The 21,150-nt window shown below is 51.7% G+C and overlaps 8 protein-coding genes across 8 annotated transcripts; 1 reads left to right on the top strand and 7 right to left on the bottom strand.

The window, feature by feature from the left end:
* Window positions 1-400: 400 nt before the first annotated feature.
* JCM6883_000577 (uncharacterized protein) lies at window positions 401-1,322 on the bottom strand (the record flags this gene model as incomplete). The annotated part of the gene is made up of 3 exons (XM_076634244.1): window positions 401-649; window positions 718-1,062; window positions 1,176-1,322. 3 exons carry the CDS (start codon window positions 1,320-1,322, stop codon window positions 401-403), a joined length of 741 nt encoding a protein of 246 aa, XP_076485753.1.
* A 285-nt stretch (window positions 1,323-1,607) lies between these two features.
* Window positions 1,608-2,758, bottom strand: MAD2 (spindle checkpoint protein MAD2; the record flags this gene model as incomplete). The annotated part of the gene is made up of 6 exons (XM_076634243.1): window positions 1,608-1,688; window positions 1,751-1,848; window positions 1,930-2,066; window positions 2,135-2,270; window positions 2,461-2,591; window positions 2,670-2,758. 6 exons carry the CDS (start codon window positions 2,756-2,758, stop codon window positions 1,608-1,610), a joined length of 672 nt encoding a protein of 223 aa, XP_076485752.1.
* Window positions 2,759-7,322: 4,564 nt separating this feature from the next.
* Window positions 7,323-8,151, top strand: JCM6883_000575 (uncharacterized protein; the record flags this gene model as incomplete). The annotated part of the gene is made up of 3 exons (XM_076634242.1): window positions 7,323-7,333; window positions 7,478-7,670; window positions 7,741-8,151. The coding sequence occupies 3 exons, from the start codon at window positions 7,323-7,325 to the stop codon at window positions 8,149-8,151; spliced, it is 615 nt and encodes a 204-aa protein (XP_076485751.1).
* Window positions 8,152-9,757: 1,606 nt separating this feature from the next.
* Window positions 9,758-11,017, bottom strand: JCM6883_000574 (uncharacterized protein; the record flags this gene model as incomplete). The annotated part of the gene is made up of 2 exons (XM_076634241.1): window positions 9,758-10,645; window positions 10,715-11,017. The coding sequence occupies 2 exons, from the start codon at window positions 11,015-11,017 to the stop codon at window positions 9,758-9,760; spliced, it is 1,191 nt and encodes a 396-aa protein (XP_076485750.1).
* A 685-nt stretch (window positions 11,018-11,702) lies between these two features.
* JCM6883_000573 (glycoside hydrolase family 5 protein) lies at window positions 11,703-15,008 on the bottom strand (the record flags this gene model as incomplete). Its single annotated transcript, XM_076634240.1, has 12 exons — window positions 11,703-11,818; window positions 11,885-12,309; window positions 12,380-12,456; window positions 12,516-12,590; window positions 12,658-12,782; window positions 12,844-12,925; window positions 12,991-13,213; window positions 13,288-13,491; window positions 13,561-13,763; window positions 13,833-13,998; window positions 14,067-14,184; window positions 14,261-15,008. The coding sequence occupies 12 exons, from the start codon at window positions 15,006-15,008 to the stop codon at window positions 11,703-11,705; spliced, it is 2,562 nt and encodes an 853-aa protein (XP_076485749.1).
* A 1,013-nt stretch (window positions 15,009-16,021) lies between these two features.
* On the bottom strand, window positions 16,022-16,990 carry RPB9 (DNA-directed RNA polymerase II core subunit RPB9; the record flags this gene model as incomplete). The annotated part of the gene is made up of 8 exons (XM_076634239.1): window positions 16,022-16,067; window positions 16,146-16,214; window positions 16,349-16,360; window positions 16,462-16,490; window positions 16,553-16,598; window positions 16,659-16,765; window positions 16,839-16,860; window positions 16,962-16,990. The coding sequence occupies 8 exons, from the start codon at window positions 16,988-16,990 to the stop codon at window positions 16,022-16,024; spliced, it is 360 nt and encodes a 119-aa protein (XP_076485748.1).
* A 461-nt stretch (window positions 16,991-17,451) lies between these two features.
* Window positions 17,452-19,819, bottom strand: JCM6883_000571 (uncharacterized protein; the record flags this gene model as incomplete). Its single annotated transcript, XM_076634238.1, has 9 exons — window positions 17,452-17,759; window positions 17,825-18,016; window positions 18,115-18,192; window positions 18,272-18,529; window positions 18,594-18,704; window positions 18,770-18,916; window positions 18,984-19,115; window positions 19,182-19,274; window positions 19,477-19,819. The coding sequence occupies 9 exons, from the start codon at window positions 19,817-19,819 to the stop codon at window positions 17,452-17,454; spliced, it is 1,662 nt and encodes a 553-aa protein (XP_076485747.1).
* Window positions 19,820-20,240: 421 nt separating this feature from the next.
* On the bottom strand, window positions 20,241-20,818 carry JCM6883_000570 (uncharacterized protein; the record flags this gene model as incomplete). Its single annotated transcript, XM_076634237.1, has 2 exons — window positions 20,241-20,505; window positions 20,574-20,818. The coding sequence occupies 2 exons, from the start codon at window positions 20,816-20,818 to the stop codon at window positions 20,241-20,243; spliced, it is 510 nt and encodes a 169-aa protein (XP_076485746.1).
* Window positions 20,819-21,150: the final 332 nt, after the last annotated feature.

Here is a 21,150-nt window from a genome sequence, read left to right as displayed (position 1 = left end):
AAGTGCTGAGAGAGGGGAACAGTGACTTTGCGAATGAGCGAAAACTCAAGAGCTACGAAAGAGGGAAACCAGCAAAAGGGTAGCTACCGGTGAAGGTCTAACTCATAGGAAGGGAGTCTATACGTGGTAAGAGAGGGCCACACGACCGATGGTACGACGAGCAACCGGAACGTGAGCGAGTGAAGCGCTCCTCGACGAGTCGGCAACGATTTGCTGTTGGCCGGATCATCTCGAATCGTCAGCTGAGAGGATAAGGAATGACACAGCGCATGACTCACGAGGTACTCGAGATGTTTCTGCATATCCGTTATCAAAGCTTTAATCTTCGCGAGATTCTGTTCGAGTTCCAAACGAACGACATTTAAGGTTTCGCCACTCCCAATGAGCTTCAACGCCTTCCTCAAGTTCCAGACGATACGTCTGCGATGCTGTAGAATGGTATAATCCGGGCTCCTCGGTAGAAGCGTCTCTTGCTTCCCAAGACGAGGTCGGCCCATTTATTCTCGACTGATGACCAGGTCTTGTCTTGTTTGTACCGCTGGTTGAGGGCGGCTTGTATGTAGGCGATCTGTTGGCGTATCGCTTGTCCGGAGTAGTCGTAAAAGTCTCGACAGACGAGATCCCAGCGAGAACCCTTCGGGAAAGGTAACTGATTTGTTCACGAAATCGTTCAATAAACGCGGATTGATCGTCGCAGAAGAAAAGAGCGCAACTCACGAGCTCCCTTTGTTTGAGCGGTGCATTGAGCTCGCCCGAGATAACGAAAAGGCTTTCGAAACATGCATCGATTTGGTCCGACGAAATCGATCCAGGCATCGACGAGAATTCCTTTACTCCTTTCTTGAGATCTTCAATCGAGTGAAGCATCTCGTTCTCCTCGTCGAGTCGTCGGAGACAGCGTCGTAATCGTGAGTTCTCAGGTCGTTTGACGATATTGCTGACTTCGCTAGCCGTCGAGTCGTGTATTCCTGCCTCGATACGTATCAGCTCCCATTGGGCGCTGGCTGCCTTGACATTTCGGAGCGCTTGTTCGTGTAGCCTCTCCACGGCGATATGAAGTCCCTAATCGATGGAGAAAAAGGCAATTAGCTCGACGCACATCCTGAAGATACTTCCGGAGATAGGGCTCTTACGTTCATAGGTTGCTGTCAACCGAAAGTTGATCGTTAGCTCACGTGGGGATCCTTTGGGGTTGAAGAGGAACTCACGAGATACCTCGGATGTTGCACATCATAGACTCCCAGATTGGTCGAAGCCTCTTCCTCTGACATTTCTTTCCGTGGTTGGCGGTTCGACTGGCGAGCTTCTTTCTTGCGAGGCATGCTGAAGAGAGTGAAGACGAAGAGAGAGATGTGCGGCAACCCTCACGAGCAGAAATTCCTACTTCGAACTTGGAAACTCCGAGAAGCTTCGAGCGTTGTGCGGGCGACACGACGGGGTCAAGGCGTTCTTGCTCGCTGTCCCCGATCGTTGACGTCTCAGGAGAACCGTGCGTCACCCACTTTGGTACCATTCTCGGAAAACCGTTTTCCGATCCAGTGCCACCTTGAAGCGACGGGATTTGCGCGGGAAAACGAAACATCGAGCGCATTTCACCAAGTAGTGACTTAGATGATGTCTTGACCCAACCTGTACGCTACCAAACCTCCTACCTTGTGTCGATTCGTCGAGAATGATCGCAATTTAACCTGCTCGAAAAGATCGTCAGTTTTCGTTCTCTCGCACGCGCTTAAAAGACTCGACAGTGTACCTGTTCAGCATCACCGATAATCATATGTGGATCGCTATCCAACCATTCTTTCGGGACTTCGGTATCCTTCTTCGTGTAAGTCAGAATCGTGAAAAGGTCTTTGACGGAAGCGAAATCGGTTTTGTTCAGTTCATTTACCGAGTACGAGAACGTGAAGAGAGGAGAGAAATACGACATACATTTCTCTTCGAGGGAGGGCAAGAAAGTAACACTCGACGTGATCTGTCTCATGATATCCTGAATGTCTTTTTGAACTTGTTCCGGTGTCTTCTCTCCTTTGGTCTTCATTGGTCCGCCTGTCGACGCTTCACCCGCTCTATCGTACGCATTCAATCACGGAATGAGTGAAAAGCATGAAAGACGGAGAGACGCGAGGTGACTCACGAATTCTCCTTCGATCCGGATTCGGCTGGAGGTTCTTCGATTTGGATATCGAATTGCCAGCGTTCTACGACTTCCCGAGTGTCTCGATTCATAATGATGAGTGCTAGCGAGTCGAGTTTGCCTGCGAGAATCCATGCTAAAAAGAGTACACGAGGGAAGTCAGTAAGCTGCATCGACAGTCGTTCCCTCTCCTCGCTATCAGGTGTGCCCTGCTTCCCTCAGCGCCGAGGCTGTAATGAGCTTCGACGCGTCCGACTGCCAGGCCGGCTGATGCGGCGGAAACTTCACTTGCAGTTTGCGGAAACGAAAACCAGAAAAGAACTCACTCTGAACCTGTTTCATTACCGTCTGCACATATTTCTCCAGCGATTCATCCGCGCTCGTGAACAACGTCAACCCGTACTTCTTGACCTGCTTGAAGTCCTCTGGCGGATAGATGCCTCGCTGATACAGAATACTGCAGAATGCGAGATTTTCAGTTTCAATCGTCGCTCGACCGAGCTTCGCACGGAGAGGTGAGGTGGAGAATGCTTACGAGTTGACAGAGTATTCGAAGAACTCGGTAACGATCTTGGTTGAACCTTTCAGAGACAGAGTTTGGGATTGTTTACGTTTCGTCGCCATCTTCACCAGCTGAGCGAGAGTCGGCGAGTATGACTGTAGTCGATTCTATGCGGTCTCGTGCGTCGTGCCGGGATAGGTTGCCGAGGAGTTAGGGAGCTGGGAAAGATAGTTTGTTGAATGAGCGAGAAACGTTTCAGGACTCGCGCGGGCGGACTCACGGCAGCCGTACTGTATCAAGAACGGTCTCTTTGTCTCGCTCGGGTTATCGTGGAGGCGCGCGGATTGTCGGGTGAGACTGGAAAGGATCAAGGCGCGAGAAGAATTGCCATTCTTTCTCGCTGCCTCCCTAGTCTTTGAGAAGAGCTCGTCAGGCCAGATAGGTAGTTCAACGCGTTATATGACTATGTGCAGCGCGCTTCGAATTACTCGAAAAATAATCTCGTCTTCGAAATTTGCAAGTTGGAAACTTTCGTATGCTCGACATCTCTATGCCTCCATCACTCACGGGAGCTCTCCGAAAGCACACTCATACAGACGTGGGACTTCAACTTTGGCCCGCCGCCCCTGAAAGTTGAGGGCTTCAACGAGGATTTCACCTGAGAATCAACCAAAGTTTCGCAATAATTGCTTGAGCTATCTCGGTACCTTGCCCTCCTTCTTCAATCACTATCGCCCACCTCGACCTTCCGACTACGTCCTTCGATGACATATATCGCCGAAGTCAGTGAACACCGATGCAGGCAGAGGATGTAGAAAAGCTCGACTGACTCATTCGACTTCGAGGTGCTGAAGCGCTTAGGTAGATTTGTTGGGACAGTTTGTGCACTTGCAAGAGGTGGGCTGGCACTATCGTGTACATAGTGAATAATGAATGAATGAGGCAAGACCCTTGTCAGCTCATGAGTTATCTTGCGAGAAGAATAAACCGTTCGGACTTACGCAGCAAGATTTGACAGCGGAGCAGGAGCTGAACAACACAAGGGAGTGCCAGAGGCATCAGTTTGACAGTAAGTAGAGAGGGAACGCCGAGTAACAGTCGTACCAGGTTGACATGCTGTTCGAGAGAGGACAGGAGATCAGTTTCGATCCCTTGAGGTTTTCGAGCTAGGGAGAGTGCTCACTTGTGGCAGAGATTCTCTGTCTGAGTGTTTCAAGAGTGAAGTGGAGGAAAGAGAGAAGGAGAACGCTGCCTTTGCGCGCTTTTGAGCTCTTCAGCCTCGAGAAATCGCGCATTGAGCTATTTTGTGAGGTTGACCAATCCGAGGCGCCCTCGAGTCTCTCTTCTCTTGGCGAACTTGTTGATGGCACGTGTGACGTATACTGTATAGAGAATCACCTACGAGGGCAGTGTTGCCGCCTCAGGCCGAAGTGGCCCGAAAATTTCGGGCCACCCTCTGTGAACAGTCTCAGGAGTCTTACGCTTGTACACTCTCGTAAGTGCTTCACAGCTATACCGGAAAGATGAGAACATCTTTGAGAACCTGAAACTTGAAAGCGAAAAGAACACCGCGCAAGAGAAAATCTGGCTCAGCTCAGATCAATTATCCTCAATCTTCAGCTTCTCCGGGTCAGAAACGGCACGACATGGAGGAGAAATGACTCACAAAGAGTGTGGAGCAGGAAGAGCATCAATCCAACGCTCGTCGTGGTCGTTTCGCCTCCTCGAGAATTCCTTTGTACACTTTCTCACGAATTTCATTGTCTCCAGAACCTGCTCAGCTGATTTCGTCCGCGTAATGTTGACTCAGCAAACACCACCAACGTCTTCATCAACACAGCTCGACATGGTTGCCTTCGGGGCGAGAATCCTAAGGCTACGAGCCTATTTAGACGGCGAGATTTTACCCGTACCGAGCGATTCTATGAAGTTTGAAAGTCTAAGTCTAAAGGTCGCGATACCAGTAACGACCTGTAGCTACCTCGACCACAACTCTGCATCCCCATCTTCCTGTACGGTTCGGAGAATAGGGGAAACGAGCGAGAGAATGTCGACTGAACACTTGAATCTTTCCAGCACAGCGGCGCGTGGGCGGGCGTACGATCGGAGGAGGTGTAGACCGGTGATCGGTAATCTGCTACGGCCTCCATGTCGGTTTATGGTGACGAGTGAGGAGGAAAGAGGAAGAGATTTGACACACCGGGAATTTGAAGCGGTCATCGGTTTGACTCTTTGACTTCCTGACTCTTCCAGTGCGATTGCACTCTAGCTCGCTCATATCACTCACCTGTATCCGAGCGGAGTCGACTTCAACATCCTCTTGGTCGCTTTCACCGCCTCTCTCCGATCAACAATTTTCGGCTTCATCCGCTGCTCTACTTCGATACAGAGCTGCTCATGAGAGCCTCTGTGTTATTGAGAAACGACTCTCGACGCTGTCAAAACTAGCGCAGGCGCCTCTCGCTCGATCTGAAACCTCTCGACCTTGTTCTTTCCCGCTCTTTGTCCTCCCTCAATCTCCAGCTTAGCCTGCCGTGGACTCTTCGGAGGGAACTGCTCTGTACGACGATGTAGGGCCGCGCTGAGAAACAATGAAGTTTGACATGGAAACGAAAGTATGGTGAGCTCCTTTCTCTTCGTGAAACGGAATCAACGCCTGAGGACTACCAGCTCCTCGACTTCGAGCTACCATCGATAGGCTGACGTGGAAATCGACTTCGGCATGTTAACTTGCGATAGGAGGGACCCACAAACTCGACAAGCAGAAAAAAACGAGAAACGAATTCAGGTTTGTTGCCAATCTCGACCTCTCACTAACGTGTGAGACCTTTCCAGACTGACGTGAATCGACATCATTCTTCCCTAGCTCGCAAAGGAACGTCAAGAACAAGAGACGCTGAGAAGAACCGGGAAGCAATTGCTCGAAGACGCAGAAGATATCCAGTTCGTTCAAACTCGCACTCTCATTCGCTTGGACCGATCGTTTACCGACCTGCACTTGCAACAGTCTCGCTCAATTGAAGTTTGAGGTAGCTCAACTCGTGAGAAAGGAGCGGAAAGGCGAGCCTGAGGTGACGGAAAAGCAGATCAGGAAGTTCACCATTCGAGGTTAGTGCTGAACTTTGCTCGAACACAAGGTCTTTCGGGCGTTACTCACCGCCTCTCGATGTAACTCAGGTCCTGGCGAGAGTTGTACGACGCGCTTATTGCTCTCTTTCTGTCGTCTCGATTGCTGAACCTCGCTTCACTTACGACAGTAATTGATTTCCGCATCCTCGAACGCCACCCCTCGCCTCTCCGTCTCGAGCACACCCTGAGCCTCCCTTCAAACTCTCATCGACTCGTCGGTCGAGCTCGAGAACAACTCGAGATCTCGCTCGGAGCTCAGGTGAAGGAACTCGAAGACGGGATGATTCGAGCAGCGATACATCGAGGAGCGAATGGGTTGATCGAGTTTAGGATTGAGGGGCCACTGCCTATCGACGAGGGAGGGAAGACGGGGAAGGTGAGCTCAAATCCGGTATCGAGTCCTCCTCCGAGCCGAACTGACATCGATCCATGCGTTCGAAGTATCGACTCGTCGCTACTGGCCTACCTGTCCGACTCGAAGCAATTGATAATTCCGTACCAAAGTCACCGTCCTTTCCCCCGCTACGCCGTTTCGAAGAAGATGAAACACCTAGGTTCGAGCGCGCTTTCCGTCGCACATCTCTACCACCTCCTTCTCCCCAGCGTCTCCGAGCCGATTGGGACTGTTCGAATGCGCAACGTCTGGGAGATGAATGGGGAGCAAAAGCTGATTCGCCACAAACTCCTCAAGCTGAAGACTCCGTACCGAGCCGTTTGAACGAAGCGCGGGCCTTTCCTCGAGGTAAGCAATTCTCTTCATCTACACTGGCTTGTTGAGTGAGCACGCAACTGACCATCATAGCTACGCAAATTTAGCTCGATCACCTTCCCCTCTCGCCTCATACGATTTTGCTTCTCCCGGTGTACGACCTCTTCCCGAACTGGAACGTCTCCCCTTCGGACCTCAAGCATACCTTCGTCAGCTACGCGTTCGTGAAGAACTCGAGAGAGTCGGAGCAGACCGTTTGCGACGGGAACCAGGTAGGATGCGATTTCTCAGTTTTTTTCCATCGGAACGGGCTGACGGTTTTCCCGTTGTCGCAGATACCGGTCTGAACTATCATCCACGCCCATCTCTGTCGGCTGAGGCTCCGATACCCTTTCCATCTCCCGAGCGTTGTCCGACTATTTCTTTCGATCAATCTCGTGTACCGCTTCCTACCAGAACGAATCCGGTTCCTGAGGGACCGATAGCGGACACTTCTCCTCGTCGAGTTGGAGATAAGCTGAGACGGGGTCCTGTCGGTAGAACACCTTGGTCGCCCGGTGAAATGCCTTGGTAGAGTGAGCTTTCCCTCTTCTCCTAATTTTCTCCTTCCTGCTTCCTCTCGTCACTCCCGGCGACGCTTTGCAACACTTGCCATTCTCTGTCGTCGTTTCGACCCTTGTGCAGAACGTCACGAACAGGAGAACGTCGCTCTCGGCTTCGGACGACGATCGCGCTCGGTCCGACGTTCGTCTCGCAGTCCCGCCGCGGAGGAGGGGCTCGAGCGGGGCGAACGAGAAAAGGCGTCAGCTTTTCGTCTCTTTCTCCTTCCTTCTTCGCACTTTCCCTCGATGCCTGAGCGGTGCATAGGCCGTTTGCACCAACAGCGCGGTCCGGGTCGATCGGTTTTTCGAACGGAGACACGCGATGAGTCCCGCGAGGATCGCCGCCTCAAGAACAAAAGGGAGAAGAACAGAAAGAAGTCGTTACGCAATTTGATCACCAGGTATCGCGAGGACCTCGCGCACATCAAGGCGAGGATACAAGACGCGGCGCAAGCGGCTGAGTCTTCTACCACCAAGGAAGAACGAGATACCGCCGGTGAAGATCTGGGGAGGTTGAAAGCTCTTCGAACGAGGCTTGAAAAGGAGATCAATGATGTGAAACAGCAACTCGAAGATGACTATCCAGGCTTTTTTGTCAGTTCTCAATCCCGGTAAAGCGTCATAGACTTGATACGATGACTGACTTGCTCGATCTGCTCTTCAGGAAAACAACAACTCGTCTGTCGCGACCTCCCCCCTCGGACAAACTCGCTCCTCCGCTCAGCCTCAACAACCCCTTCCTTCTCCCGCTCCCCAATTCCTCGCCGAGGCTCGTAATTCCTCCCGGAACACCCAAGGAGGAGGAGGAAACGTCTTCGAGACTACCCACCAAGTTACTCGCGAAGATCTCCAACACCAAGTCACGCTTTGCAAGGGACAGGTTGAACGCTCTACCGCCATACTTCGCCTCTGCCGAATGCCCGCGGACGTTTTGATGATGCTCGAGGGCAGGCTTGAGGAGGACTCGAAACAGAAGTTAGAAGCGGCGCGGAAGGATCTAAGGCGGGCGAAGGAGGAATTGACAAAAGCCCAACGGGCTTTGGACGCGTACGACAATCCAGGGGAAAGCCACTAAGACGAGTCGGGATAAACTCAGAGTGGAGCCAGTAGTCAGACGAAGGTGTCTGTCGGTGTGTGGGACAAACGGAGAAACACTTTTTGTCGATTTTCATTCCTGTTTTCCACTCGAATCGTTTCTTCACTTATCGATTTATCCTGTTTTTGAAACGATGCTCAGTAGACTCGGATCCGGATCTTCAGGGACTGATAGTACGTACTCTACTCGAGTTCGCTTGGAGCGTTCGCGAAGTCGGGAGTGGTTCTTTGAGCTTGGTCCGATGGTGGGCTGTCTTCTTTTCTCACTCCGATTCCCTCTTTGCTGATTCCTCTGATCATTCGTAGTCCTACGCTGCGCCATTCCATCTTCTCCGGTTTCAGCGTCGCACGAAACATCACCGATCGAGAACGTCGTTTCTCGTGCACGCGCACGGTTCGCTCGCGACGTCGCACAGTTCTACGTTGAGGGGCCCTGGCTGGAAGGAAGAGGCGCAGAAGCTGCGAACCTGCTTCATCTTCTTCAACTCACGTTCGATGTCAGCCCAAGACGAGCATGTTCGCCACCAATCAGAGGAACTATTGGAATCGATCAGGAGGCACCGCAGATATCTCTCGGACGCCGAGGAGCAGATAAGACAGGCTGAGGAAGCACCGGTACCGGCCGACGAAGACGAGCGGGAATACAACAAAACACGACTCGCATGGCTTCGTGAGTCTCGAGACAGGAGACAAGGCCGAATTCAGGCGGCGGAGGGGAGACTCGCCGCTCTTCGACGCGAGTATCCAATCTTGCTGCTCAGTTCAATTCTAGTCAGCAGAGACTAGACTTGACGACTGACTTTGGAGGTGTGCTCTTCACTCAGTCTCACCGGACCACTCCCGCTCCTCCATTCCAAGTTCAGCCTCGCTCGAGCCCCCAAGGAGGAGGAGGACGAGGACACGATGTGGATTCAATCCTCGAAAATCTGGAAAACGCAGTTACGACTTGCGAGGAAAGGCTAGCAAGTTGCAAGTCAGTACTCAAGTCGGTAAAACATCGCTTCAGGCAGTGGGAGAGCCTCGGGATTAACCCTGACGAGATTTCGACACAGCTCTTCGAACGTAACAAGAAGGACTATGATCAGGCGAAGCAGGATTTGAAGAATGCGAAAGATAACTTGGAGGCGTACGAGCGAGAGGGACGTTAATTAGGCCGCTCAGGAACGACCAGTAGAGGAGCTTGTTAGTCAAGGAAAGGTGGTCACGTTTGGCGCAAGGGGGAAGAAACACCTTTTCACAACTTGCTCTATTTCTCCTGTCCCTCTCATTTTCTCTTGTTCCCCTTGCTTAGACTGAAACGATGCTAGTAGACTCACTAACGGAAGGAGTTATGCTGCGTCAGGTCAATGATGCGAGTTCCAAGCGTCCGAGTTTTCGAAAGCGAACTCGAAGCGAGCCAATCGCCTCTCGAGACGGAGCGAAACGCGATGATCACAATGCATCGTTGAGACGAGCTCATATACAACCGATAAAGATAAACTCGAGGGACAACCTGCAAAACAAGGAAATTGAGTGAGCTACGTGACGACGAGAGAAGGAAGGAGAAGAGAGGAGACTCACATCTGACAAAGCTCAAAAGTTCTGATTCATTCGCTCCTCCTCTTCACTCCCCCTTCGGATATAACGAGTTGAATCCCCAACTTCTGACACTTCCTCTCTACCTCCTTCTGGAAGTTCTCGTCGCAGAATCGACAATCGCTGTGGTCCATCCTGATACATTTTCCCCTCAATTCCTCGAGACTCGATTCTCCAACATTGTCGAGGAAGAATCGCTGCAATCCCATCCAGTCTGGTGCTCCGTCTTCGTTATGAATCGATATCTTTTTGCACGATTGAGGGAGACCGACGAAGAGATAGGCCGCTCCTGACGAGATCGACGCGAGGGAAAGAGTTCGAAGGGAAGTGAGCTTCGAGAGACGGTTCGCGAGAGCGTCGACGTTGCTCCGTTTCGAGTAGAGAGGGAAGTTAAAGTAGACGTGTTCGATCGAGGTTCCGAAAAAGTCGAAGAAATCGACGGGGAATCCGATCTCCTCGTACCAAGTTCGACCGACGCTTTCCTCCTCAAAGTCGAGCTCGAGGATTCGGACTTGACGAAGCGAGTCGGGAGAAATGACCTCGATCGAAGGAAGGGAGAGATAGAGGGGAGATCGAAGAACGAGTCGACGAAGATTGGGGAGAACGAGAGCCGACTGCTGAGACGTTGTCGATTGTGAGAAGGGGTCTTCGAGCGTGAGGAGGTCGGTTCCGATATCGAGTTCGACGATGTTGCGACACACTTCGAGGAAGACTCGCAGGGTTTCGTGGGAATGATCCCGATCCAGCGTTTTGAGCTTGAGACGGGTGATATTGTCGAAGACCGTCGTGAAATTATGCAAACGCTGCGGCAACTTGAGGATGAAGCGACCGGAAACTGCGAGGATTTGAACGTTGGGAAAATCTTGAAGGAGCAGGGGAGAAACGCTCAACCTTTCGACCTGCTTGTCCCGAGTCAAACCGTCAGCTATCTCCCAGACTCAGAGCCCGGAGAGGGAGTAGGGACTCACTCTGGAGAGAACTATGCAGCGAGCGAGGTCAGGGAAGGGAGGAATCCGATCTTTCGCAATTACGAGGTACTCGGAGCCGAAAAAGGTTGCTCGTTTCGTAGGGAGAGTGAAGGTATGGAACAAGAGCTCCCGAGCTGGTAACGTCGTCGAACGGCATAGGAGAGCGAAAATTCGGAGGTCGGATTGACTGGAAAGCTCCTTTGCGATCTTGCGAAGGAGTTCGACGGGAAGGTAAGCGAGTCCCCTTTGTTCAGACGATGGTTGGACGAGCTCCTCTGTCGTCGTGAGGAATGCTGTCGACATTGCTCTACTACATCCGAAGAGAGATTAGCGAGCCGAATGAGGGGAGCGATTGAGGAGGAGGAGAGGAAAGCGCACCTCTCTTGACGAGTGACAAACAACCAGTTGCGACCTGTACCTATCTCGACCACTGCTGAAACGAAGTGAGTAGTGCAAAAGAGAGAGAGAGAGAGCAGAAGAACGAGTTGTTTCGATCACGCTCTTGGAGCTCAGTCCCGATCACTGAAGTGACCTCTCTTCGAAAGTCGCAGGATTCTTCAGGCTCGAGAGAGAGAGAGGGGGAAAAGTGTCTGTTTTTGTCAAAGCTCGAGTGAGGAGAGAAGAGAAGAGGGAGGAAAGGTTACCTTCAAGGTGAGAGAAGAGAAAGCGCATATACAGAGGAAAGTGAAAGAGAGTGTAAGGGTAGGGGCATTCAGGATAGATACAAAAAGAAAGTGAGAGTGGACGTTCGGAGTTTCGTGATTCGTTAAGAGGGAGAGAGGAGAAGGACAAGGTTATGGTAAGAATGGTAGAAAAGAGAGAGGAGAGGACGAATGCGAAAGATCAATCGAACCGAGAGGAGAACACATGCGATGAACGACGACGACGACGACGACTGATGACGAGAGTGTCCGTAAGGTAAAGCGAGGAACAGAATGAGGCACTGCGAGATGGAGGAGAGACAGAGAGAGAGAGAGAGAAGAGGGATTTATCGTCGGAGAGGAGTTGGAGGGGGAGTTGGGCGAGTGACAGTCGGTGTCGAGTTCAAAACGATCGAACGTTTCATCCTGTTCGCAGCGGCTCCAGTGCAAGCTGCAGTAGGAACTAGCAAAACGAGGGACGAGGGTCAGAACGCTGCAAGGCAAAGCGAGGAAGGAGGGTTAAACTCACTCGGAGCTTCGACACCCGACCAAGGATCAGGGTAAGAGCAACCAGCTACAGGAGTGTAGTAACCGGCGGTATCGGTCGGTTGAACCCATCCGTCTCCGAGGTTGACGCTACTCGAATAACCCGAAGGGAAGCTCGTCGGTTGAGAAGCGGGAGGAGCCGTGATGATACTTCCAGTCGGAGTGTAGGTCGGGAGGACGTTGACGGGAGTCGTACCGAGGGAGACGGGAGGCCAAGCAGAGAACGAAGTGTACATGTCTTGATCGGAAATCGTTCCTGCTCCGGAACCTCCGGTCATCCAAGCGGCGAGAGTAGGAGCGGGCTGAGTAGTGTATCCGATCGAGAAACCGTTCGAGGTGACGAGTGAAGGGCAAGCTCCGAGAGCCGAACGAGGATCTTCAGGAATCCATCCTTGCTCGAGACCGAGTCTAACGGGCACGATGTGAAGAGCGTCAGTAAACATGAGTTGGCTCCATCGAGGCCATGAGAGTAACTCACTGGTAGTTCCACATCGGGTTTGCGATTTTTCCGAGAGTCGTGGAGAATCCAGTCTTCCAAGTCCAGAAGAACCAATGCTACAACGGCAAGGCTATCAGGTACTCGATCGTGCGGAAGAGGAGAAGAGAAGACATACACGAAGAGCATCCATGTGAGACTCCGCGACGAGTTTCAACCCACTCTTGACGGTCGCATTCCAATTCTCCCAGTCCTGTCGAGATCGACTCATGTCAGCTTTCACTCAACTGAGAAAGGGATAGCGAGACTCGGTGACGTACGTTCCACTCGTCACAACTTCCGACAGCTTCGAAAGCGGGAGCGGTCGTGTTGCCCGGAATGTAGTAAGTTCCGTCGTATCGTTGACCGTTTCCAACGTTGTTCAACCATTTACCGCAATCGTTGACTGTAGACGATGATCGTCAGTCGTTACTTGCAGCAGAGTAGAGGAGAAAGAGGGGACATACTGGCAAGACTCCATTCTCCTCCAATCGTGAGTCCGAATTGATTCGTCGAGATGTTCATGTTCTCCGCCCAGTAGTTACAGGGCTACTCTCAATCGTCGTCAATGACTACTCTCCTAGCTCCGAATATGAATAGGGAAGAGAACCCACAAGAGCAGCTTGATAACTCAAACCATAATTGTTCGGCGCGCTGAAACACAAATAACGATGCGAATCCAACGCGACTCGATCCCAACCGTTCAAGAACCCGTCCCATCCTCCATCGGCGACGGGTTGAGCCATGTTGACGAATCCATCGTGGAACGACAAGAACGGTCCGTTGCCTTGACCGGTCCCTCCGATCGAACGCATCATTTCATAAGTTTCGATGTAGCTATCAAATCAATCGTTCTCAGTCGGTCTAGGCTGCGGAGAGAGACGGTGAGACAGTCAAGAGGAAGAACGCACAAGTGACGAAGCATATCAACTCCGATCGTCGCGGCGTAAGGCTCGTTCAAAACCGAGAACATCGGTACGACGTTCTTGTATTCAGGTTGAGCGATGAACTCGGTAACGGTACGGATGATGTTGAGGGTTCGTTGAGCATTCGCGATTCCCATGACTCCGTTCAAAAAGTTGATTGATCCTTGTTTTCCGGAGTGGTTGTAACCGCTACATGAACAGACACTCCCCGTTCAGCTCAACTCGTCACAGAAGTGTAGAGAGAGAGACGATACTCACTTTTGAGATCCAGGAACTGCGTGAAGATCGAGATTGACTCGTAATCCGTACTTCCTCGCCCATTCGAACGCTTTCAACATGTAAGTCCACGCAACTCCTTTCAAGAAAGGTTCTCCATCATAAGTTTCGATCGCCCAGTATCCGAACGGAATTCGAACCCAATTGAGTCCAGCCGCGGCGATTTCAGCGAAATCTTTCTCAGTCTACATAGGCGCGATTGTTCTGGTTAGTCGAGAAGTTTTTCTAGGAGAGGAGCGGGAGAAGTCACTGACGATGAAAGTGTCGTAATGTTCAGTCATGACGTTTGTGAGGTTCGAACCGAGTTGTTCAGAAAGAGTCCATTCATCGATCGCGTTGTTGACTCCGTTCGGGTCATTCGTCGCTGAGTTGAAAGGTTCAAACATTCCGGGGACGATGAAAGGTTCAAGCACGAGCCATCTACGAAGTCAAGTTGTCAGTAACGCTCGAGAACGCTGCAGAAAGTGGCGGAGAAAAGGAGAACTCACCCTCCGATATTGACTCCGAGGATCAAATGCTTCTCGTAATCCCATTCTTCGTTCAAAGGGGGGATATCTCGTTGAGGTCGAGCCGTATCGTTGAAAGGAATACTAACCCAGTATCCGCCTAACGAATCGAACGAGAAATATCCTCAGTTATTGGATTCTCGGTTTCAAATCAGCAGAAGAGAAGCGAATCTCACCGAAAGTGTTGTTGTAGATGAACGATTCACCATTCTCCATATACACGGTCGATCCGTTTCCACCGTACGCCGCGGTCCTCCAATCGACGTTCGAATCTGTCGAACTCGTCGGAATCCCTTTCTCCGTCCCATCATTCGCCGAACTGACATTGTTGTTCTTGTTATCACCCTTGTTCTTCGAGACGACTGCTGCGGGTACTGCTACGGCAACAGCAATGATGATGATCGCTGCGAGAAGACCGAAGAGGATGATTTTCTTCATTCTTGAAGATTGTCGACTCCACCAACCTCCTCCTCCTCCTGGACCTCCACGTTTCTTGTTGTTCAATACGGGGACCGCACCAGCTGCACCAGATTCTCCATACCCTAATCCAGACGAAGCGTATTCCTTGTTATCTCGATATCCTCCTCCCGCTCCTGCTCCCGCCAAATTCGCCTGAGATCCTTCCGGAGTAAACTCGTCACTTCCACTGTTGTGAGCTCCCCACAGTCCCGAATGAGGTCGTGGAGAAGTCGAGTTCCCTCCGACAGAGTACTGGGAAGCGTAAGTTTGTTGAGATTCGGGTCGACGGATCGGGTACGAATTCGGATCGTTCGCGAAGGCTGGAGGAGGAGAGGTCGAAGAGAGTTCTTCGGTTGAACCGGGGATAGGGGCGTTCGCGTAGGAACGAGAGGGAGGGTAGGATTCGGAAGCGGGATTGGGAACCGCAGAATACAAGTCGGCGGAAGATCGTTGCGTCGACGGCATCGTAGCGGGAAGGCGTCCTGTTCAACAGGAGATTGCGAAGAGTGTTAGTCGAGACGCGCAAAGAGAGGGACCCAAGGAGGGGAGAATCTGATCACGAGACTTTTGCGAAAGAAAGGAGAGAGAGGGGAAGTTTGCCTCGAGCACGGGAGGACAGCTCCTTCGTCGTGAAGGGAGTGGTGCAGTGGATCGTACAGGCCTCAGTCAACCCCAAAGCTCCTCCCTCGATGCCGCCAAGGATTCTCCTCCTTCACCGAACTCGTCCTCTCGTCCCAGTTTCATCTTTCTCCTCTCCCTCGTTCTGAGCGCGTCCTGAGAGCGTGTCCTCTATCTTGTCTACATCTCTGACCTTAATCCAGCCCGCGATTAACCCGTTCCCGTGCTGTATTGAGCCCCCCTTTGAAACTTCGGAAATTCCGCCGCTCCATCGTACGATCTTATCGAGACTTACCTGAGGTGTACCGAGTCTTGCTGTACTACTACTGAGAATCGATGGGCCGGAGAACACGAACGATGAGCTGGAGAGGTCGAACGAGAGAAGTGGAGGAGAGAGAAGTCAAAGTGAATCTGATTGTTCTTGGTCCTGTCTTGTCCTGGGTATCGAATCGACAATGAGATCTATCTCACGTTCCTTCTAACTGTTGCTGTACGTGACTGTGTTGATGGAAGGGAGAGGAAAAAGAGGGATCGTCCTCCGCGATCTTCCTCTCACAATATTTTTCATTTTGGCCGACCCCAAAGGTGACGGTTTCAAATAGACCGCTTGGAACTTGGGAGTGACTCTTCTACTGGTGTGCTCCTACGCGAGAAAGACCTCGTCCGCTTGAAAGAAGCTCTGAGCCACAGCCAAAATTGCAAAATTGCTTCGCTGCGAAAATGAAAATCGACCGGAAAATAACATATTCGTTACAACAGGAGGAAGGAAGAAGGAAACGATGACAAAAGACTCAAACGAGGTACCTCCTCGCGAGGGTCGATCGACTGAAAAGCGAGAGGGAAAGTGAGGGAAGGAAGGACTACGCTCGTTTCCCGAGTTTGGGATCCGTAAACGTTTTGTGACATCTATCGGCCGCGACCCCGAAGGGATGTTAGAGTCTTCGATCCGTTATCGAGCCGAGTGAGGAGAGGGAGGATACTTACGCTGTACAGTTGTAAAAGAGAATCATCGTTGTCGTTGTACGTTTCGCTTGATCTCCGAAGAATACGGCTCTGCGCGAATGGATAACGAGGGACAGAGTCAGCGTCTGTCCTCAGTTGAGTGCAAGCAGATGTCGCTAAGGAAAGACGAGGAGAGAGGGAAAAGAGGAGAGGGAAAGATTCGACTGGAAGGAAGGAGAACTTACTCAGTATGACCGCTGGAGACGCGAAGCCCGTCAATGATTAGAGGGTGTCAGTAAGACACTCCCAGTTGGACTCGGTCCAGAGCAGATGACAAGAGAGCGAGAGAGAAGCGCACCATTTAGGACATTCGATATTACTCCGCGGCTACGAACGTTGTAGCGGGTCAGTTAAGGGTGCGTCCATGAGTAGCTGATTTTGTCACTCACCAGTGTTGGATCCGTATCCAGGTCCTGCGTTACTCCTGCGTTCTCCCTGCCCGAAACGAGATGTCAGCTCCCTCAACGCAATCTCCACGAGGACTCAACAGCTTACTTTGCCGTTACGATCAGATCGTGTCTATACACGCAAGCGTTGATCGTTTCTTCCTCGTATTGACAGTTTCGACAAGAGTAAAGCAACACTTTGTGAACCTTGTCTTCCTATTCGTACCTCGCAGGAGCTGTTAGTTAGCTCATAAGATAGATGAGGTAGTGATGAGTGGATTGAACTCACTTTCGGGTAGAGCAAGTTGTTGCTGAGAGAGGAGGGACGTTTCATCAAAGAGGGGAGGAGGTTCGATCGGGATCAATCACTCGAGCCAAAGGAACCACCAGACTCGAGGGTAGGTTGGCTCACCATTCTCCACAAAATCGGATTGAGGCCATTTTCGTACAGGAGTCGGAACTGGAGAAGTCGCGGAAATGGTTGAAGGAGAACCGTGAGATTCGTTTCTCTCCCTCCTGCTCGACTTCGGCTTATCGACTTTCGAGAACTCTATGTGCCAACTCTGTACAACCGCCAAAAGAAGCGCTCTCCGTCCGACCCTACCCGAGTCTGCATCGCTCTCTCCGACGCGGAATGTTCGCTTTTGTTCAAGTCCGTCTCCTCTCTCGTTCTCTCGAGTTCTATCTGCCGGCGAATCGAGAGAATAGTCCATCGTACATATCAAAGTCATACATAGCTCTCGCTCCTCGTTACCCCGACAATCGAAAGAGCTCAAGTCCCATTCACAAAAGTACAATACCCCTCAGTGAAGGACTCCTGCGGTGCCGTCAACGTTGAAGCTCTGGGTGAGACACGCAAGCTCTCGTGTGTCAGAGGGAATCAGAGACTCACGAGAATTCCTTCATTCTTCGACCTCGGACCTTTCGGGAAGTTTCTCATGGTCCGTCTCCCATTGCGCCAGTACCTGATTCGCATGATGATACTTCACGTTGAGCCGGTTGTACCGCTTCGGATCTTCACTTTTCTTCTTGCTGTCTCTGTCGCGTTTCACTTCGTCCATCCATTCTCTGTAACGTAGCGCCTTTTCACGATCTGCATTCCTTCCGAGAACTCCAGGCTTATCTTGCGGAGGTGGTGGAAGCGGGCGTGGTCGTCGGGGTTGGGGAGTAGGCTTGGGGGGTTTCGGAGGACGCGCAGTATTACGATGACCTGGATCAAACGAAAATGAGGAAATCGTCAGATCGATTCTGAGAGAAAGGCATGACTCGGCTCACCGACGGTGACTCTGCCGTCGCTTTCCTGTCCCTCTGACAACAACAACGCTTTGAGCTTCGCATTAGCCCTGTTGATGTGCGCATTGGCCTGATTGTATTCTGCGGAAGTGCTTCCATGCTTTTCCTTCATGCGCGTTCTCTCGTTCCTCAGATCGGCAATGTTCTGCTCGAGCTCCTCGACTTCGGCTTGATCTTGCGGCGAGAATGTGGAGAGACGACGTACGATAACGAAAGAAGGCGGTAAGAAACAATGTCACCAGACGAACGCGGAAGATCGGGGAACAACTTACGGCTCTGATGCAACGAGCTGTCGGTCTCGTCATCGTGTGCGGTAGGAATAGGAGAAACGGGATGATTCAGAGAGGAATCTACAGGTAGAACGAGCAGTTAGCGGCGGGGAATCTATCGAATCATGAATGATTCTGTCGATGGTCAGTCAGAGTTTACCGTTTTTTTCCTCCCATTCCTTCAATCTCCTTCGCGCGTGGAGCAGCGTCGACCGGATCTGATCAGCCCTCCGGATATCGCCTCTGCTTCCTCCCTCGACCTCCTCCTTTTCGGCGACGAGGCGGTTGATTTCGTCTCGGAATTGACGAGCTTCTTCTGCCGTCGCGTTTCGCGAGAGGACCAACCTCTTCTTCTCTCTCCGAGCTTCTGAGAAGGCAGGCCTTGAAGACACGAGGGTAGTTGCTTGAGAGTTTTCTGCTGTGACAGTAAGAGATGTGTATCAGGGACCGCCTGTGCGAGAAGAACAGTGACGAGAACTCACGACGAGCTTGCGCGACGAAAGGGCTTTGTTGATTCATTCGTGAGAAAGGCATCGTGAGCGGTGCCACGAGCGGGTTATAGCCCGGGTGGTGATATCCAGTGTCATGATGATCTGGATGAGACGAGGATGCAGAAACCGTCAGATTGATCCTGCTTGCAAGAAATGACTCAGCTCACGATGGTTGGCGGCGGAGGCGATCGGATCAACGTATTGATTCTGATATTGGGATCCAGAAATGGCTTGAGCTGGATATTGCTGCGGGAAGGGCGGAGCGGAAGAGTTTGACGCAAAGGGACCCAAATGCGGATTGAGTCCGGAAACTTCTGCTTCGAGTAGATCATAATCAGTACAAACGTAGTCAGACGGGCAAAGATGAGATTGGACACTGACGAGGAACTTCATGGCGCCGAGCTGGACTCAGAAGGGGGAGTCCGTATGAATCCAAGTTTGCGGTCGAAGCGGCGGGAAACACCTGCCTGGTGTCCCGGATCAGGGAGGTGTTAGCAGCCGAGATGCCTTGTGCTGTACTCATACGAGAGAGGAGGTCAGACGGCTGAGAGGATAAAGGAAGAAACGCAAGAAGCTTACGACGAGAATGTGCGACGAAGGTCCAGTGTTGATCGGGATGGTAAGAGTGGCCGGCCAGCAACGGCGTGAGAGGTTGTCCACCGCCATAGCGAACTATGCACAAGCGAGGGGAAGATGCGTTAGACATTGATATAGTTCCTAGTCGAAAGATGCCGACCGAAAAAGATTACAAGAATGCGAAGCTGGACTGCCATAGGCATGAGACGGTGCACCGGACGGGCTCTCTGTTGAAGTAGACTACCTCTTTCAGTACTATGTTGACACGGATTAGGATAGAGAGAGAGGAGAGACTTACGAGTTGAAGGCTGAAATGCGTCCTGGCTTTCCAAGGCAGCGTTGAGCCGCCTCGTTGCGTCCGTGTAGGACTTTTCAGCCGATTCAACCTGTTCTTCCAGTGCTTCCCACCTTTCCTCGAGCTCCTTCCTATCCTGCGGGTCCCGCTGCACGTCCAGAAGCTGGAGGCCGAGATGTAGCCTGCTTTTCTTGTCGTCCCACTCTTCTTTAGCCCTCTTTTGCTCGCTCCGTAATTCAGCAACTTCTTGACCATCGTCGTCGACTCCTCGTCGTCGCGGGGCTGTTAATTCAGGGTGAGGAACGGCGTTGGCGGACCTCCAATCAGGTCGAGCGTCCTGATCCATAACGTTCGGGAGAGGAAGAGAGGGAGAAGTGGTGGGGAAGGAGAAGAAGAGAGGGAGGAGAGAAGAAGAAGAAGAGAGGACACGCGAGGTCCCTTCGCGAGCTCAAGCCCTTCAAGCTAAAACCTCGTCTCCGCGGACCAGCGACGAGGGACTCGATAATCTCCCGCTCGATCTTTTGACGATGGTACGAGGGAAAAAAGGAAGGGATTCGATACCACTTGAAGAGGCACAGCGAAAAAATACGAGAATTCGAATAAGTCAGGCAAGAGGGTTCAAACGAGCGGATTCGAATCGATACAAACTACCTATACGAATTCCATTTCGAATGTCAGTGACGATCCCTCCATCTCAATGACGAACAGAGAGAGAACGTCACCGACTGAGACGCACAACACGGACTCAATCAGCGCTCTCTCTCCTTTCAGCGCTTCTGTCTCTTGACGTTTGGTTCCAGCAAGCTGTCGTCCGTCTTCCCATTCGCCTTCAACCAAGCCGTGTATTCGGCCTGAGCTCGACAAATCTGCTGGCTGAACTTGCGGTACTCGGTCGAATAACATCGATTCGTTTCGTTCCGTTTGTGATTCACTCGACTCTTCGTGAGTCTCTGAATGTGGTTCTTGAACTCTCCCGCTTCCGCTTGAGACGCTGTGGTCGAGAGATGAGGGAGACTCGTCGACGTGACGAATCTACTCGAAACAGGAAACAGGATCAGCACGAACTTCTCACGATTGGGAGTAGAACGCTATAGATTGACTGACGAGGCGTTCTACTGCTCAGGGCTTTCAGCGGGTTATGAGCATGCAGAAGGTGTGAAGGAGGAGGAATTGGAGTTGGAGTCGTTCTCTGTCCCAAGTCGAATCCGGAATTCTGACTCGAGGAGGTAGAGTTCTCGAAGCAAGAGTTGTAAGAGAGTGAAGGAGCGCGGGGAGTGGAAGCAGGGAAGAGCGGTAGACCGTGACCTAGGAGGGTAGGTTTGAAGGGGATCGGAGCGAATGACATGGCGAGGATGATCGAGAGGTCGAGGAGTGACAGATCCGGAACGAGGGGAAGGAGAGCTTAGACGAGGCGGAAGGAGATTCGGGTGAAGATGCGGAAGGGAGGTAGTTGACGTTCTTCGATTCATAGTAAACGACTAGGGTATTCAGACGAGAATCAGCGCTCGCGAAGGGAGATTTCAAAGAGGAGGGCGGAGGAGACTCACGATCGTGAATAACGAGCGACGAGGGTTTCTGTTTTCGGATATCGAGTCAATGGAGGTCCAGCTCGCCTTCTATACACTGGAGAGATCAATATATGTGTGAATGCGTCGAGATGGAGGACGGAGAAAGCCA

This window comes from Sporobolomyces salmoneus, assembly GCF_050403485.1.
Source record: "Sporobolomyces salmoneus JCM6883 DNA, S_salmoneus_JCM6883_v1_ctg55, whole genome shotgun sequence".
Classification (NCBI taxonomy): domain Eukaryota; kingdom Fungi; phylum Basidiomycota; class Microbotryomycetes; order Sporidiobolales; family Sporidiobolaceae; genus Sporobolomyces; species Sporobolomyces salmoneus.
This window is presented reverse-complemented; position numbering and strand designations above follow the sequence as displayed.